The 17416-nt window shown below is 42.2% G+C and overlaps 1 protein-coding gene across 1 annotated transcript; it reads left to right on the top strand.

Annotated features, from left to right (window-relative positions):
• The first annotated feature begins 14431 nt into the window (after positions 1-14431).
• LOC124040904 (forkhead box protein Q1-like) lies at positions 14432-16716 on the top strand. Its single transcript, XM_046358019.1, has one exon. The coding sequence runs from the start codon at positions 14637-14639 to the stop codon at positions 15456-15458; it is 822 nt and encodes a 273-aa protein (XP_046213975.1). The 5' UTR covers positions 14432-14636; the 3' UTR covers positions 15459-16716.
• Positions 16717-17416: the final 700 nt, after the last annotated feature.

Here is a 17416-nt window from a genome sequence, read left to right as displayed (position 1 = left end):
AAGGCCTGATTCACGCAGTCTCCTCTGGACAGTTCATGTTGAGATGTGTGAGGTGCAAACTGAGGTGCAGTTAGCTACCGATTTCTGAGGCCGGTAACTCTGATGAACTCATCCTCTGCAGCAGAGATAACTCTGGGTCTTCCTTTCCTGTGGCGGTCCTCATGAGAGCAAGTTTTATCATAGCCTTTCATGGTTTTTGCGACTCGAATGGAAGAAACTTTCAAAGTTCTTGAAATGTTCTTGATTGACTGACCTTCACGTTTTCAACTTATGATGGACTGTTGTTTCTATTTGCTTATTTGAGCTGTTCTTGACATAATATGGACTTGGTCTTTTACCAAATAGGGTTATCTTCTGTATTCCACCCCTACCTTGTCACAAACACAGCTGATTAGCTCAAATGCATTAAGAAGGAAAGCAATTCTACAAATGAACTTTTAACAAGGCACACCTGTTAATTGAAATGCGTTCCAGCTGACTACCTCATGAAGCTGGTTGAGAAAATGACAGAAGTGTGCAAAGCTGTCATCAAGGCAAAGGGTGGCAACTTTGAAGAATCTCAATGAAATGTTACATTTGCATTTGTTTCACATTTGTTTCACTTTTCTGGTTAATACATAATTCCATATGTGTTATTTCATAGTTTGGATGTCTTTACTATTACTCTACAATGTAGAAATAGTACAAATAAAGAAAAACGCTTGAATGAGTAGGTGTGTTAAAACCTTTGACTGGCACTGTACATCTACTACATACTCCTTATGCAGTGGCTCTGTTTGTGCCCATAAATAATCTTTACAACATGCCATCTCCCCCATCCATCACACAGTGGCACGCTGACGCCTCAAATCACTGATTTCTAACTGCAGACTGACAGCACAGTCAATCGTCAGCGAGTGTTCATTCCTCTGATGTTTAATGAAACCGTTAAAACCAGGGAGGTTGTGCTCGTCGTTTAGCATTTGACTCCTTGACCCTGTGTGGTGGAGTTCTCATGCACGTCGTTGCAGTATTTCTGCGAGGTGAAGCGTTGATTGCTTCATTAAACAAGACTACCTTTGAGAGATGTACAGGCACTATGTTCCTCTTCACCGGTAATTAACCTTCTCCCTTTGTTATTTGAAATTGTGGGTTTTGATACAATTCTGTTGCCACCTAGTTGTCACGTGAGGAGACCACATTACCAAAATAGAAACTTCTTCCCGCCAACAACAGGCAAGGGCATGCTCCCTCTAAAACAGTTTGGTACTTTTCACACGGGAGGAGGGCATGAAAAAACTTGAACTTTGTTCACTGCTATCTTCACATCATTACACTATATGAAAGCGTTGTAAAAAGCCTTTGTAAGCTGACCTTGCTAGTATTTATATCATAACGGAAGAAAATACAAAGTTGAACACTTGGCTCAAAGACCTCCAGAAGAGACCGTGTAAAGAGAAAGGACCGTGCTTTGCCTTTAAAAGTGTTTCTTATAAACCAATGCTTTTGGTTTTGGAACGCAACGTCATCTAAAAGAACAGCGACACCTGCTTCTATATACTGCGAAGATTGTTACAAAATATGGTTTCTAAATCTGCACAACAAAGTAGGACCGTGACCAATATGAAGAAACAGCCTTCATTGTAAGTCGTTGTTATTACCAAGAGCACACAGACACACGTTTGTGCAAAACCATAAAGCTCCAGTTGAACACGAGGCACTGGAAAGGTGGTTTGGAAACAGTGCTGTCAAAACACTAATTATTGGCTGATGGAATATGCTGGGCTGGAATGCATTGTACAACGAGGATAAAAGGCAGTAGCTGGCATTAAGAACATGAAGGAGTGTCTGGAATCACCCTGGAATTCCCAGTTCTATTTTGAGCCTTGCTTTTAGTCGATCTCCGCTCGGTGAAGTGATTCAGTGGTCTTTAATGCTTTCATCCACGTAATCTGTGGGGAAAACATTGGAACATCTACCCAAGTTAGCATCAGCGTGGCACACGTAAGAAACGTTTCGGTTGCTCAGAGGGAGAGAGACACAACCTTTTGAGCTGAAGCTATGCAGACTTACCGCTTGGCAGGTATACGATCCACAGACGAGGATATTTTTAGACCGGGCTGGGCAATTAGCTGAGACAGTTTACATTACTGAAATACTTATTAAGGTCAACATTTCTAACTTTAACAGATGTTTCTAGATGGCCTGTGATAAACAAAATATTTTTGTTGTTGTTGAAAAAACAAGTATTTTACTCCACTGTAACTGTGTGACCTGTACAGTTCAATTACAAGATTCATTGACATGAAGATACATTACGTGCTTATGTCTAATACATTTAGACCTAAGCATGTATTGACATCACACAAATGTATTAGGCCTTACCACACAATTCCAGACCATTTTCTAACATTGTATAATGTAAACGAACCAATCTCAACGGCCAATGGCCCAGACATACAGTAGCTGGCAAAATAAATATTTGTGGGGCCATTTAAAGCTCATGTTTTATTTGACCATATCCCATATCAGGGCCTGTGTATTCTCAACAAACACATACATCCATTACTGTATTGTATTAACACTCAAATACAATTCAACCATTTGAATAGTCCAAAACATTTCCTGTATGTTCGTTTGAAGAGCAATCACTGTGTCTCCAAGTTTGAAAGCAATGCACCTGTCTGACTGTGATGACCACACTATCTGTAAATATGATAGAACAATTTGTAAAATGGCCACCCTTATGCTAGTTTCAAGCAAACAATACTTTACTCATTCTTTCATTCCCATTGCACTGGTTGGCACCTAGGTCAACTGATCAAGAGAATTCAGAGGTTGATCATATTGACAGAACAAATTACAACACAACTCTACAATTTGAAGGATCAAGTTAAGAGAAATCAATCTTTCACCAACCATAAATCTTGTCCTCTATACTTTCACCCCCTACTAATTTATGTGTAAAACCTTCAATCTGCTGAGAGTGCAGTTGTTTATGTTTGGGCCTGTCGGTTGGGCACTCCAATCCATACCCCAAATGACTAAGGCCCACTTTGTCTTTGGAAACAAACACAGAGACAGAAGGAAGGAATTAGAGGGAAAATATCTGTGACTACTCCTCTTTATATGATTTACTGCCGAACCCAGTCAGAGTGGAGTTCTGCTGTAAACCAAACTAGGTTGTTTATTTGACTGTGGAACTGAATGGTGAGGGGTTTTAGTCGGGTACTGTATGGGGAACGGATACAGGTATTTAATCATGTCTTAACACATCAGAGTTTTCTATTACAGAATTCAAACCTCCTGACCGAGATATATAAAAGAATACCTGAAACTTTTTACCTGAACATATTGTACGATGATGAAACAACTTGCAGCTAGCTATATGGCTAATCATAACACTGACATTATCAACAGCGTGTTGAATGTTGGCGTGTCTGGCTGAACTGCAAATAAAGTACTGCACATGAACGTGATGTGAACCACTGTGCGTGCGTGTGTTTGTGTATGCGTTCATACCTGACTGTGGTCTTTAACTGGAGGTTTCTTATCTGATCTAGGGCCTGTGGCAAGGCTCCTGAATGTAATCTAACTTCCTCATGAATCTCACAGCACTGATCTTGACACATGTGAGAGTGAGGAGATTTCTTTGATCTTAGGCCACCACATAGAAAACATCAAATGTTTTTTCTCAAGTTCTTTGGGAGTTCAACAACACCATTCACACATACAGACAACGCAGTCCCAGGGGTTAATGTTTGTGCTACTGGAGGATTGTCTAAGATGGCCACCGCCACAACCCATCAGTTGCTCATCTACCATTGGTTTGTTTGTTGGTTGGTAGCCATTCCTCGTCATCTGTGACACCCAGCCCATGGTCCGTTCCAATGCAGTCGACAGAGGGGGGAGAGGAAGCAGCAGTTCGACATGCTCGTCCTCCTCCCAAGTGAACTGCAAGCTCCATTTTAAGGAGCTAAGGAGTTAGTCAATGAGGCCCAGGTGTGGCAGATCTGGGCCAATTCTCATCGCCAAGGAAATCATCCAAGGGGGAGGAGTCTACCATCGATCAATTAGAAAACACCAGGGAGCAACACAGCCAACCTTAATTGTGTGAAATTAGAATAAGGCACACCAAATATACTGTATATATAATAATGGTCACTGCTTTGGGAAAATTACAAAGGAGGGCAAGATGTACCCCCTAAAATCGTGGTTGTCCCATCCACTTGAAATGCTACAGGTCATTCTACAAACCCTAAACCAGTCTGTTTGTGGTGCTGGGATACTGCCGACTATGCCTAGTGTCAGAAACGTTTTTTTTTTATCCCAGGCCAGCACACAGACAAGGTTATACAGCTTTGAAAATGTTCTTTATCTCAAGTTCTTGTGTAGTACAAGTTCGACAACACCATTCACACACACACACACACAGACACACACACACACACACACACAAAACTCGGTTCTGGAGATAATGTCTGTGCTGCTGAAGGATTGTTAGTCGGTAGTCATTTGGCAGTCATTCCTCATCGTCTGTTGTCCTCAATCATCTGTGGCACCCAGCCCATGATCCGGTCCAATTTAGTCTACAGAGGGGGGACAGGAAAACATGAGCAAAAAGCCATTCTGAACAGAAGTATTCAACCAAACTCACACATAAATTGCCCCCCTCTGGTTGCAATGTAAGTGGCAGAGCGGTGTGACGTGGTCCCGTTGATGGTAGCGATGGTATCGTCGGTAGTGGCAACAGCAGTTCAACATGGTCTTCCTCCTCCGGCAGATTAAATTGCAAGTGTAACAGATGATGAAGATCTGTGAAACTTACTCCTCAGCCTGAAGTGTCCCGCTTGCGTCGCCTCATTGGCTAGCTTTTGAGATGGCGCAATCGGCTAAGACACTTGAGGGAGGACGGTCACGTGTGCTAACGAGGCAGAGGTCCGAGTATGGGCTGAATTGGGGGGGAAGTGGTACTCGCTAAGCAAGCAGCGTGACAACCTTTACACAAGCTCCATTTTAAGGGGCTCAGGGAGCTCGTTGGTCAATTACGCTCAGGTGTGGCAGACCTGGGCCTATTCTTGTCTCCAAGAAGACCAGCCAAGGGGATAGAGTCTACCATTAGAAGCACAAGGAGGGAGAATAATAGCAAACCTTAATCAAGCAAAATTACAAAAAGGCACAACAAATATATATAATAAAGGTCACAGCAAACTCAAAAAAAAAAAAAATATTAAGGAGGGCAACATGTGACAATAGCAGGTAGAAGAAGCACTGGTTAATCACAGGTTTATTTCATAAATCAACACCATGTGACTGGGGAGAGTGAACTGGGACCACCATGACAAATTGTTGGTGATCTCCTTTTGCTGTCAGCTTAAACTACAATTCAATCCCACACACCCATACAGAGGCTAACAATTTCATGAACATGGCTATATTCATATTGAAAACTAGGCTATCATACCAAGTCATCCTGGTTTTCCATAGTTGCACTGTTCTACTTTATTCCATCACTGTGACTTTCACCTGCACTCTGACGTAGGTCCCAATGTGATATCTCATTCTTACAGATCTACGATGGGCTTACCCCTCTGCCGTGCTCTCTCCAGTCCCACCTGCTGCAGCATGTCAGCCAAGCTCTTATTAAGAGGATCAAGACATACAGAGCCTTCAGAAATGATTAATGAACCCTTGACTTATTCCACATTGTGTTGCTGCAGCCTGGATTGAAAAAGAGTTAATTGCATTTTTTTGTAATTTTGTTTGCTAATTTATTGAAAATGAAATACATAAATATCTCATTTACATAGGCATACACACCCCTGGGTCAATACTTTGTAGAAGCACCTTTGGCAGTGAGTCTTTCTGGATAAGTCCTCTAAGAGCTTTCCACACATGGATTGTGCAACATTTGCCCGTTATTCTTCACAAACTTCTTCAATCTCTGTCAAATTGGTTGTTGATCATTGCTAGACAACCGTTTTGAGGTTGTCATAGGTTTACTAAACGAAAGTATAAAAGCAACATGTAAAGTGTTGGTCCCATGTTTCATGAGCTGAAACAAAAGATCCCAGAAATGTTCAATACACACAAGAAGATAATTTATTTTTTATATATGGTAGTATGTTCCAGGCACACCATCCACAATAATGTGCAGTTTTGTAACACAACACAATGCCACAAATGTCTCAAGTTTTGAAGGAGCGTGCAATTGGCAGGCTGACTGCAGGAATGTCCATCAGATCTGTTACCAGAAAACTGAATGTGAATTTCTCTACCATAAGCCACCTCCAACCGGCCTTACAAACGCAATGCACGTGTAACCATGTGAGCCCAGGACCTCCACATCTGTTTTCTTCACCTGCAGGATTTTCTGAGACCAGCAACTTCACACAGCCATTGAAGGGGAGAAGGACAACCTTCCACAGGCCACAATCAACAGCCTGATTAAATGTGTGAAGGAGATGTGTCACTCTACGTGAGGCAAATGGTGGTCACACCAGATACTAAATAGTTTTCTGATTCACGCCATTACCTTTTTTTAAGGTATCTGTGACCAACAGTTGCATATCTGTATTCCGAGTCATGTATTCCGAGATTAGGTCTTAATGAATTTATTTAAATTAACTGATTTCCCTATGTGAATTGTAACTCAGAAAAATCTTTGAAATTGTTGCATGTTGCCTTTATATTTTTGTTCAGTAGATTTAAGTCAAAACTGTAACTCTGCCGCTCAGGAACATTTACTGTCTTCTTGGTAAACAACTCCAGTGTAGATGTGGCCTTGTCTTATAGGTTATTGTAATGTTGAAATGTGAATTCATCTCTCAGTGTTACAGATCCCTCTGGAACTTTCATCACGCACACCTGTCCCCTATTCCCACTGATTAGTACTTGTATAAGTGTGCCCTTTGGTTTCCCTTATTTGTCGATTATTGTTCCAATGTCCGTTGGTGCGTGTGGGTACCTGTGCTGTGTGTTTTGGCTTTCGTGCCATTGTGGAATGCGCAGATGATTACGGGTCTCCTCCCGTGTGTTAATCATCGTGCGCGTGTGTAATTTATTCAAGGTACTCCTCTCTCTTTTGTTTGGGTTTCAACCCTGTGTTTTTGTTATGTGTTTGTTTGGTCTTTGTCCCCGTGCCTTTACATGGCAAGCCGTAATTTGGGCTTAATAAAAAAAAAGATTACGCATTCCTGCGCCTGTCTCCCGAATCATTATTACCAACATGAGAGAATAATCGATCATTAAGGAAGACAGTGGGAATGGCCCATCCGAAGACGCTGCGACTGGTCCGTCCTGCACCGCCGCAACTTCAGCAGCTGCAACTGGGCCGTCCGACGTCGCCACACGGATCCGTCCGACGACGCAGCAGCCACAAATGGCCTGTCCAACGCCACTGCTACTGGTCCGTCCGACGACGACGCAACTTCGGCAGCTGCATCGGATCCTGATCGACCCGCACTGTGTTCCTGTGATAGTCCTCAAGGCCAGTGTCTTTGACTTGCTAGTGTGTTTTGGCTTTCGTGCCATTGTGAATTGCGCAGATGATTACGGGTTTTGCCCGTGTGTAAATCATTGTGTGTGTATTTATTCGAGGTACTGCTTACTCTTTTGTCTTGGTTTCAACCCTGTGTTTTGTGTACGTGTTTGTTTGGTCTTCGTCCCCGTGCTCTTACATAGCACGCCGTAATTTGGGGCGTAATAAAAAAAAACATTATGCATTCCTGCGCCTGTCTCCCTAATCATTGTTACCAACGTGACACTCAGTGTCTGGTGGAAAGCAGACTAAACCAGGTTTTCCTCTAAGATTTTGCCTGTGCTTAGCTCCACTCCATTGCTTTGGATTTGCCCCAAACATAACACTTTTTATTCAGGACCAAAAGTGAATTGCTTTGCTACACTGTTGGCAGTATGACTTTAGTGTCTTGTTGCAAACATGATGCATGTTTTGGAATATTTGTATTCTGTACAGGCTTCCTTCTTTTCACTCTGTCAATTACGTTAGTATTGTGGAGTAACTACAATGTTGTTGATCCATCCTCAGTTTTCTCCTATCATAACCATTAAACTCTGTAACTGTTTTAAAGTCACCATTTGCCTCATGGTGAAATCCCAGGGTGGTTTCCTTCATCTCCGGCAACTGAGTTAAGAAGGACACCTGTATCTTTGTGTAACTTGTGCGCTGGGAGTCGAGAAGCATGTTCAGTGAGGGAAAACCTCCCTGGTCTTTGTGGTTGAATCTGTGTTTAAAATGCACTGCTCGATTGAGAGACCTTACAGATAATTATATGTGTGTGGTAGAGAGATGAGGTAGTCGTTCAAAAATGATGTTAAACACTATTATTGCACACAACGTGAGTCCATGCAACTTATTAAGTGACTTGTTAAGCACATTTTTGCTCCTGACCTGATTTAGGGTTGCCATAACAAAAGGGTTGAATACTTAATGACTTTCAGATTTTCATTTTTTATTAAATTTGTAAACATTTCTAAAAACACAATTCCACTCTGACATTATGGGGCATTGTGTGTAGACCAGTGACACAACTTCTTAATTGAATCCATTTTCAATTCAGGCTGTATGTTACACAACAAAATGTAGAAAAGGTCAAGGGGAGTGTGAAAACACGCATAAACACACACTAACACAAGCCATTACATGTGAGGAGGAGAAATCATACATAACACCTGAGCCTTACTCATTGTGTGGTTGGATTACAGAAACCTACAGTCAACACAGCCACTCTAAAAACAGTGACTTCACCCAGAATTGGGTGTCACAGACAGCACAAACAGATGATCACACTCAATATGCTCTGAAAACACACGGACACAGACTATGACACACACACACACGTTGACATTTGAAGTGCTTTTTCCGTAAACAGAGGGTGGAGGGCCTCGTGTCTGGAAGAAAACATTCTGGCATGTGTTGGTCCTTGTGAAGTCAACAAGAAATGGGAGAATTGAATTCATTTGCATAACTCTGTATTGAAATGTGTCTTCCTTAAATGCACTGTTGTCTTTGTGTCTACTTTAAGAGATGGTGGCCAACCAATAAAACTATTGGCACAGGAGGTGTCTGGTGTACTCTTGTTATAGCGTGCCACCGATACAGGGTGCAACAAAGGGCAACCGATGAGTTATCCAATTTAGTATGACTGCCACTTGACTCCGGCAGCAGCCCGTGACGTGTGCTACAGGGGAGGAGAATATTTTATACATCTGGAGTAAATATATCAGGGATTCTGAGCTGGGGTGGGATGGTGCTAAAGGTGAATCAAAGCATTGGCATTAGCCATAGGGGGAAATCACATCACAAGTCAGGTTAACTCTGCTCTGCTAAAGCATGCCCTCAGTCTGCGATGTCCCTGTGGTAGAGGTTGGAGAAGGTTGACAGGGCATTGAGAGGTGATCAACTGCTATGCCCTTTGATATGCCATTGCATTATCTCCAACCTCAAACCAACAACACTTTCTTTCTTGAAGCATTGCCAATAGAATTCAGCATCCTCAAGACATCCATGACAGTTCAGCTACATTCAGTAATTACAGTAACATTCACTGCCACTGTAATAGCGTGCTACATTCAGTAATTACAGTAACATTCACTGCCACTGTAATAGCGTGCTACATTCAGTAATTACAGTAACATTCACTGCCACTGTAATAGCGTGCATTACAGAGAAGTCTAGGGTGTACTATTTTTCCCTGTTTATCAAAAGTGTTGGAAAAACTTGTCAATAATCAACTGACTGGCTTTCTTGATGCCTATAGTATGCAATCTGGTTCCCACTCAGGTTATGGATGTGTCACTGCAACCTTAAAGGTCCTCAATGATGTCACCATTGCCCTTGATTCTAAGCAATGTTGTGCTGCTATTTTTATTGACTTGGCCAAAGCTTTTGATACGGTAGACCATTCCATTCTTGTGGGCCGGCTAAGGATTATTAGTGTCTCTGAGGGGTCTTTGGCCTGGTTTGCTAACTAGCTCTCTCAAAGAGTGCAGTGTATAAAGTCAGACAATTTGCTGTCTCAGCCACTGCCTGTCGCCAAGGGAGTACCCCAAGGCTCGATCCAAGGCCCCATGCTCTTCTCAATTTACATCAACAACATAGCTCAAGCAGTAGGAAGCTCTCTCATCCATTTATATGCAGATGATACAGTCTTATCCTCAGCTCCCTGTATTTTGTGTTAAATGCTCTACAAAAAGCTTTCTTAGTGTCCAACAAGCTTTCTCTACCCTTAACCTTGTTCTGAACACCTCCAAAACAAAGGTCATGTGGTTTGGTAAGAAGAATGCCCCTCTCCCCACAGGTGTGATTACTACCTCTGAAGGTTTAGAGCTTGAGGTAGTCACCTCATACAGTTAATGGTGAGTATGGCTAGACGGTACACTGTCCTTCTCTCAGCACATATCAAATCTGCAGGCTAAAGATAAATCTAGACCTGGTTTCCACTATCGTAATCACTCCTCTTTCACCCCAGTTGCCAAACTAACCCTGATTCAGATGACCATCCTACCTACGCTAGATTACAGAGACATCATTTATAGATCGGTAGGTAAGGGTGCTCTCAAGCATATGTTCTTTACCACTTGGATTTACAACCAATGCTACTTATAAGACATATCAGATTTGCCACCAATGCTACTTACAGGACACATCACTTCACTCCATACTTCTCTGTAAACTGGTCATCTCTGTATACCTGTCGTAAGACCCACTGGTTGATGCATATTTATGAAACCCTCTTAGGCCTCACTCCCCCCTATCTGAGATATCTACTGCAGCCCTCATCCTTCACATACAACACCCATTCTGCCAGTCACATTCTGTTAAAGGTCTCCAAAGCACACACATCCCTGGGTCGCTCCTCTTTTCAGTTCGCTGCAGATAGTTACTGGAACGAGCTGCAACAAACACTCAAACTGTTTTATCTCAATCTCTTCATTCAAAGACTCAATCATGGACACTCTTACTGACAGTTGTGGCTGCTTCGTGTGATGTCTTGTTGTCTCTACCTTCTTGCCCTTGTCTGTGCCCAATATTGTGTGTACCATGTTTTGTGCTGCTACCATGTTTTGTTGCTACCATGTTGTTGCCATGTTGTGTTGCTACCATGCTGTGTTGTCATGTGTTGCTTCCTTGCTATGTTGTCTTAGGTCTCTCTTTGTGTTGTGTTGTGTTGTGTTGTCTCTCTTGTCCTGATGTGTGTTTTGTCCTATATTCATATTTGATTTATTTAATTTAAATAAACATTACCAAACCTCCATGATGTGAGTCAGTTTTACATCCAGTGTTGTGCTAACCTTTTGGCGGTCATCCCCTGGATTAAGTGGCCTAACCAAACCCAAAAACAACACCAGAGACAGAGAGACAAATGCTTTGTCACGGTGACAAAACCAACAGTGTGATCTTCCTTCTCTTTTGCTAAACTGTGCATGATCCTGAGATTAATGCTTACCCAGTGAGCATTGGGCTTGCCTAGCTCCCCCGTTGCATATCTTCCAGAAACCTGTTCTGTCATGGCTTCTAGCCAGACACTCTGTTTTCATAGTTGTAGTGTCATCTTGGTATTCAATCTGCATAACTTCCTTTGTTCCTTAATGTCATCAAAACGCTCAAGGCTATTTATTTCAAATGAATTAATAAATAGAAAGTAGTGATTAATCAAAACAGCCTGCCATTCAGTCTCTCAGCAACAAGGGTGAACAGGAATACACAGGTAAATAGTGTGGTTTAGGGATGGCCAATTAACGGCCCTTTGACGGCCCTCGGATATTTCATCGTTTTTTTGTTTAGGAACTCAGTCTGGGTCTCAACGGGGGGTTATGGATGTGGGTATGCAGACCCGCAAGCAACTGCTGCCCCTCATGATGAGTTCAGACTTTTTGTGTGGCCCCCACACCGATCAAAGTTGCCCATCCCTGGTCTAGCTGTTGCTGTTTGGGAAAGAAAAACTCAACAACACAACAACATTGCTCTTCTATGGGGGTGCTCGAGTTGGTATGAACATGCTTTCAGCTATACACCAAAACAAAGTGCATTAATGTGAGGTCATGAGGACACTTGAAAGTGTCCCTTTGCACTATGAGACTATTTGTTTTTACTTTTTCTTTGTCACCCTGACATCCACTAGTGTGAATGTTCTTCAAGACATAACAACTGAACAAGACTCACCACTAAGAATTCACAATTAGTGCCCCCGTGACCATAATACCTGCCTTGTGATTTCTTCTCTACTCTAACCATAGTATGGAAATCCCACACACCTGCATAGGAAAACGGAATGTTCACTATTCATAATGGCATTCGTTATCAGTGGAGCCTTTCACAGTAACATACTGCTGACTCTACAGACAATTCCATGACTATAGTGTTTTTCTGAAATGTTGCCCCATGGTTGACACCTGAGATAGCGTTCATGTGTTTGATGGAATGCTCTTATCATTCACAGACGTTTAGAGAATGCAAAGACTAAGGAAACTGTGGAAAAATAATAATAATGTTTCATTTGTAGAGGGCATTTCTCACGCTCAATGTACATAACGTAGAAAACTAAAACGTTTTTAAAAAATGCATCAATACTATAAAAAGTAGAATACGTTATCACAATACATCAAAACATTACCTTCTAATGCAAAATATAGACTTTTGGCTAATTAGGCAATCAAACATTTAGTTGTGTTTTATATGAGGAAATTGAGGTTTCTTCCTTGACATGCGCAGGTAGAGTGTTCCAGAGCTATTGGACCATATGTGAGAAGGCCATGTCACCCATGCTGTGCAAGGTTGTGACTGGTATGACCAGATGTTTTGAGTCTGATTATTGTAAGGAGCGTGATTTGGTACTTTAACAGCCTCCACTCTTCTGGGAAGGATTTCCACTAGATGTGAGAACATTGCAGCAGAGACTTCTATTCAGCTACAAGAGCATTAGTGAGGTCGGCACTGATGTTAGGCGACTAGGCCTGGCTCGCAGTCATTGTTACAATTCATACCAAAATTGTTTGATGGGGTTGAGGTCAGGGCTCTATGCAGACCAGTCAAGTTCTTCCACAACAATGTCAACAAACCATTTCTGTATGGACCTCACTTTGTGCACGGGGGCATTGTCATGCTGAAACAGGAAAGGGCCTTCCCCAAACTGTTGCCACAAAGTTGGAAGCATAGAATTGTCTAGAATGTCATTGTATGCTGTAGAATGAAGATTTCCCTTCACTGGAACTAAGGGGCCTAGCCCGAACCATGAAAAACATTCCCAGACCATTATTCCTCCTCCACCAAACTTTACAGTTGGCACTATGCGTTCGTGCAGGTAGTGTTCTCCTGGTGTCTGCCAAACACTGATTCATCCATCGGACTGCATGATGGTGAAGTGTGATTCAGCTCTCCAGAGAATGCGTTTCCACTGCTTCTGGCGGCAAGCTTTACACCACTCCAGCTGACGCTTGCCATTGCGCATGGTGATCTTAGGCTTGTGTGTGGCTGCTCTGTAGTGAGTGTTGCAACCGAGGACAGATGATTTTTACGCACTACACGCTTCAGCACTCGGCGGCCCCGTTCGGTGAGCTTGTGTGGCCTACCACTTTGCGGCTGAGTCTTTGTTGCTCCTAGACATTTCCACTTCACAATAACAGCACTTACAGTTGACCGGGGCTGCTCTAGCAGGGCAGAGTTTTGACGAACTGACTTGTTGGAAAGGTGACATCCTTTGACAGTGCCACGTTGAAAGTCACTGAGTTCTTTAGTACGGGCCATTCTATTGCCAATCGTTGTCTATGGAGATTGCATGGCCGTGTGCTCGATGTTATACACCTGTTGATGTGTGGCTGAAATAGCTGAATCCTCTCATTTGAAGGGTTTCCAGATACTTTTGGCTATGTAGTGTAATACATTCACTGCATAGTATCTTTATAAAAATATATAATTTCTATCAGTGGTGGCAAATTCATATAATAGGGTATTATTCCAGGTATCTGCAGACATATGATCGGCCAAACTTAAACATTTGAAGAATTCATATGCTATTAAAAGATGATAAGTCAGGTATAACTCTCCATAAGGATTGCATCATGCAAGGCAGAACAGATGGAAATGAAACGCACGCCACCTGTTGTCTCAGGTGAAGTACTCCAGCGGTGTCTACCTCCACAGCGAGATCGAGTTACACAGGTAAGAAATATAGCCTTTTCCTACTTGTCTTGTTATACTGAAAAAGAGAGGGTGAAAGGGCTACTCAACGCAATTCCATTGTCAAACAAATATTGAAATAAAAATAGATAAAAAATGACTGTTATGATTTATGATGTGTCATAAACACTGAGAGTGCATGATGTTCAGTTGTTCCAAAACATCCATGTAATTATCAAGCCCCGCCTTGTTGGGTTGGTCCTGAGGTGAGCCTGTTGCTATAAACAGCCCACCAGACAGACGGAAGGTGAGACGAGCTCTAGTGCTGCCAAAGGTATAAACTTCATCGGGTACTTATAGGATATTTTGACTGAAAGCGTTCTGCGCTTTGACACCTTTACAAACAAGACGAGACTTCCTCTGAGGCCTGAGCTCTTCTGGCGACGTGCCTGTTTTTACTTGGGCATCGGATAAGCTTTAGATAGAAACTCGCAGTAAAGCAGAAATTTAAACAGACAACATGAAACTTGAAGTGTTCTGTGGAAACCACCACTATGAGGTGAAATCTGTGGAGCTGTGTAGCGATGCTAAGAACAGCGTCCGCTCGCCTGTCTCTGGTGAGGAGGAGTTGGGTTCGGATGGGGACTGTCTAGCGCACAGCCCGCCACCTGTCACACCGGGTGCAGATGGCAAAGTCAAACCGTACACGCGGAGACCAAAACCTCCATACTCTTACATCGCACTGATTGCCATGGCTATCCGTGACTCAACGTCGGGGCGTCTGACTCTGGCGGAGATCAATGACTATCTGATGACAAAGTTTCCCTTTTTCCGGGGCAGTTACACCGGTTGGAGGAATTCCGTGCGCCACAACTTGTCGCTGAACGACTGTTTTCTGAAGGTCCTCCGGGACCCGTCTAGACCATGGGGAAAGGACAACTACTGGATGCTGAATCCTCACAGCGAGTACACCTTCGCTGACGGAGTGTTCCGACGCAGGAGAAAGCGAATCAACAAAAAGACAGGCAAAGAGCAAGACGTGTCTGACCATCGTACAGACGAGGACACGCAACTCACCACAACACCCGCACCACCAGCCAGCAGTGCCAAGTTCTCCAGCTCCTTCGCTATAGACAGTATCCTCAGCAAACCGTTCAAGAGACAGGAGTGGGCAGATGTTTCTCCCACCGTTGGTGCGTTACCGTGGCCCGGTTACACTCAGATGATGCCCCACATTGTGAGAGGACCATCAGTCGCCTTACCGCATCACGCCCATTCGATGTTTCATATTGACTCATACGCTGCGCACGTCCTGGGGGGATATGGTTGTGGATTGTACTGAGATATATCATCGAAAAGATAGTTTCGCGGCTCTGAAATTGACATAAAAGGGCTCATACATTTACCAGATAATCCCAGCAGCTGGCTACTCCAGGATCTGACGTTTACCACCCATTCAAAATAGACAGTATTCTTTCGTAATGGACTCGAGTGGTGTGGCAAATAGAATGAAAACACTGTGTTGGCATTGGTGTACTTTGACAGTAATTGTGTATGAACAAAATGCATTTGATTTCATTGCCTTATATTTGGACAAGGTCACAGAGTATAGTATTTTTTATATCTGGACATGTTTGTATGGATCGACGCACCCTGTGGGGAGGAGTAGGCTTTATTTCGTTGCTTTGATGTTCTATGGTAATTTCCCTTTAAAACAATAGCATTTTTTTTGCTATACAGTGTACATACAGTTCATGGTGTATAGATTATAGGCTATTTATGTTGTTGGTTTATTAAAAATATTGTTACTGAATTGTCGAATGACCTTCATATCATGCTGTTTAGGGTAACTTGGGGTTAAACGCCCCCTCCTGTAATTCTCTCAGAAACCACTTCATGTCACTCATTTATTAACACTTCCCCTGGATGCCAGTAGTCTTGCTCAACTAAAAATGTCATGTCTCACCTCAACTTTTAAGTCAGGAGTGACTCCAGTGGGGCAAAATGCCCTCAGGATAATTCAATGCAAGTCAGTGGTATCTATATTAGAACTTTCCCAATCATATCCATGTCCTCCATAAGTAACTTCATTGAGAGTTAGGAAGTGTGAAAATAAAAAGAGTACATTCTAACCGCATCATATTGAGGATATTAATCGTGAGAAATGCAGTTAAAAAAAATATAGATTCGATGTATTTGAATAAAAAATAAGATACCTAAACTTTAGCTTTTAAGAGTCAATTACAAAAAAAAATCTAAAATAAAACGTATATAATGAGTTTTAACACACTAATCATCAGGGTTGCATTTAGCAGGAATAGTGAGTTAAAAATGCCCACTTTATGGCGTTTTAATTAATTCTGCCCACTTATTTCCCTTCAAAATGTGTTTAACTAAGTATAGCCAATATGCACATATCTAAATATTACCAAAACATTGCTTTGTTTTTGTCAGAACATGGACATTTCCCTTAAGGGGGCGTTTTCCCCCAAATTACTTACGCAATTAGGACCAAGGGGGTGTGGTATATGGCCAATATACCACGGTTATAAACTGGTTCCCAATGTGATTAGATCAATAAAAATGTTGTTTTTGTCTTACCCATGATATACTTTTTTAAATTTTATTTCACCTTTATTTAACCAGGTAGGCTAGTTGAGAACAGGTTCTCATTTGCAACTGCGACCTGGCCAAGATAAAGCATAGCAGTGTGAACAGACAACACAGAGTTACACATGGAGTAAACAATTAACAAGTCAATAACACAGAGAAGAAAAGGGGAGTCTATATACAATGTGTGCAAAAGGCATGAGGAGGTAGGCGAATAATTACAATATTGCAGATTAACACTGGAGTGATAAATGATCATGTACAGGTAGAGATATTGGTGTGCAAAAGAGCAGAAAAGTAAATAAATAAAAACTGTGGGGATGAGGTAGGTGAAAATGGGTGTGCTATTTACCAATAGATTATGTACAGCTGCAGCGATCAGTTAGCTGCTCAGCTAGCTGATGTTTGAAGTTGGTGAGGGAGATAAAAGTCTCCAACTTCAGCAATTTTTGCAATTCGTTCCAGTCACAGGCAGCAGAGTACTGGAGTATACGGTTTGATATGCCATGGCTGTCAGCCAATCATCATTCAGGGCTCTAACCACCCAGTTTATAATCTACAATTTAACATTTAGCATTTTGTGATCAAGTCGAGCAGTTTGTATATATGTTTTAATTTTGAACAGAATACATATTTTGAATAAAGAGTAACTTTTACATTGACATTGTGATGTGTTTTTATGTTGATATA

The sequence above is a fragment of the Oncorhynchus gorbuscha genome, linkage group LG08, assembly GCF_021184085.1.
Source record: "Oncorhynchus gorbuscha isolate QuinsamMale2020 ecotype Even-year linkage group LG08, OgorEven_v1.0, whole genome shotgun sequence".
Lineage (NCBI taxonomy): Eukaryota > Metazoa > Chordata > Actinopteri > Salmoniformes > Salmonidae > Oncorhynchus > Oncorhynchus gorbuscha.
Note: the sequence above shows the minus strand (reverse complement) of the source record. Positions and strands in the feature narration are given on the sequence as shown.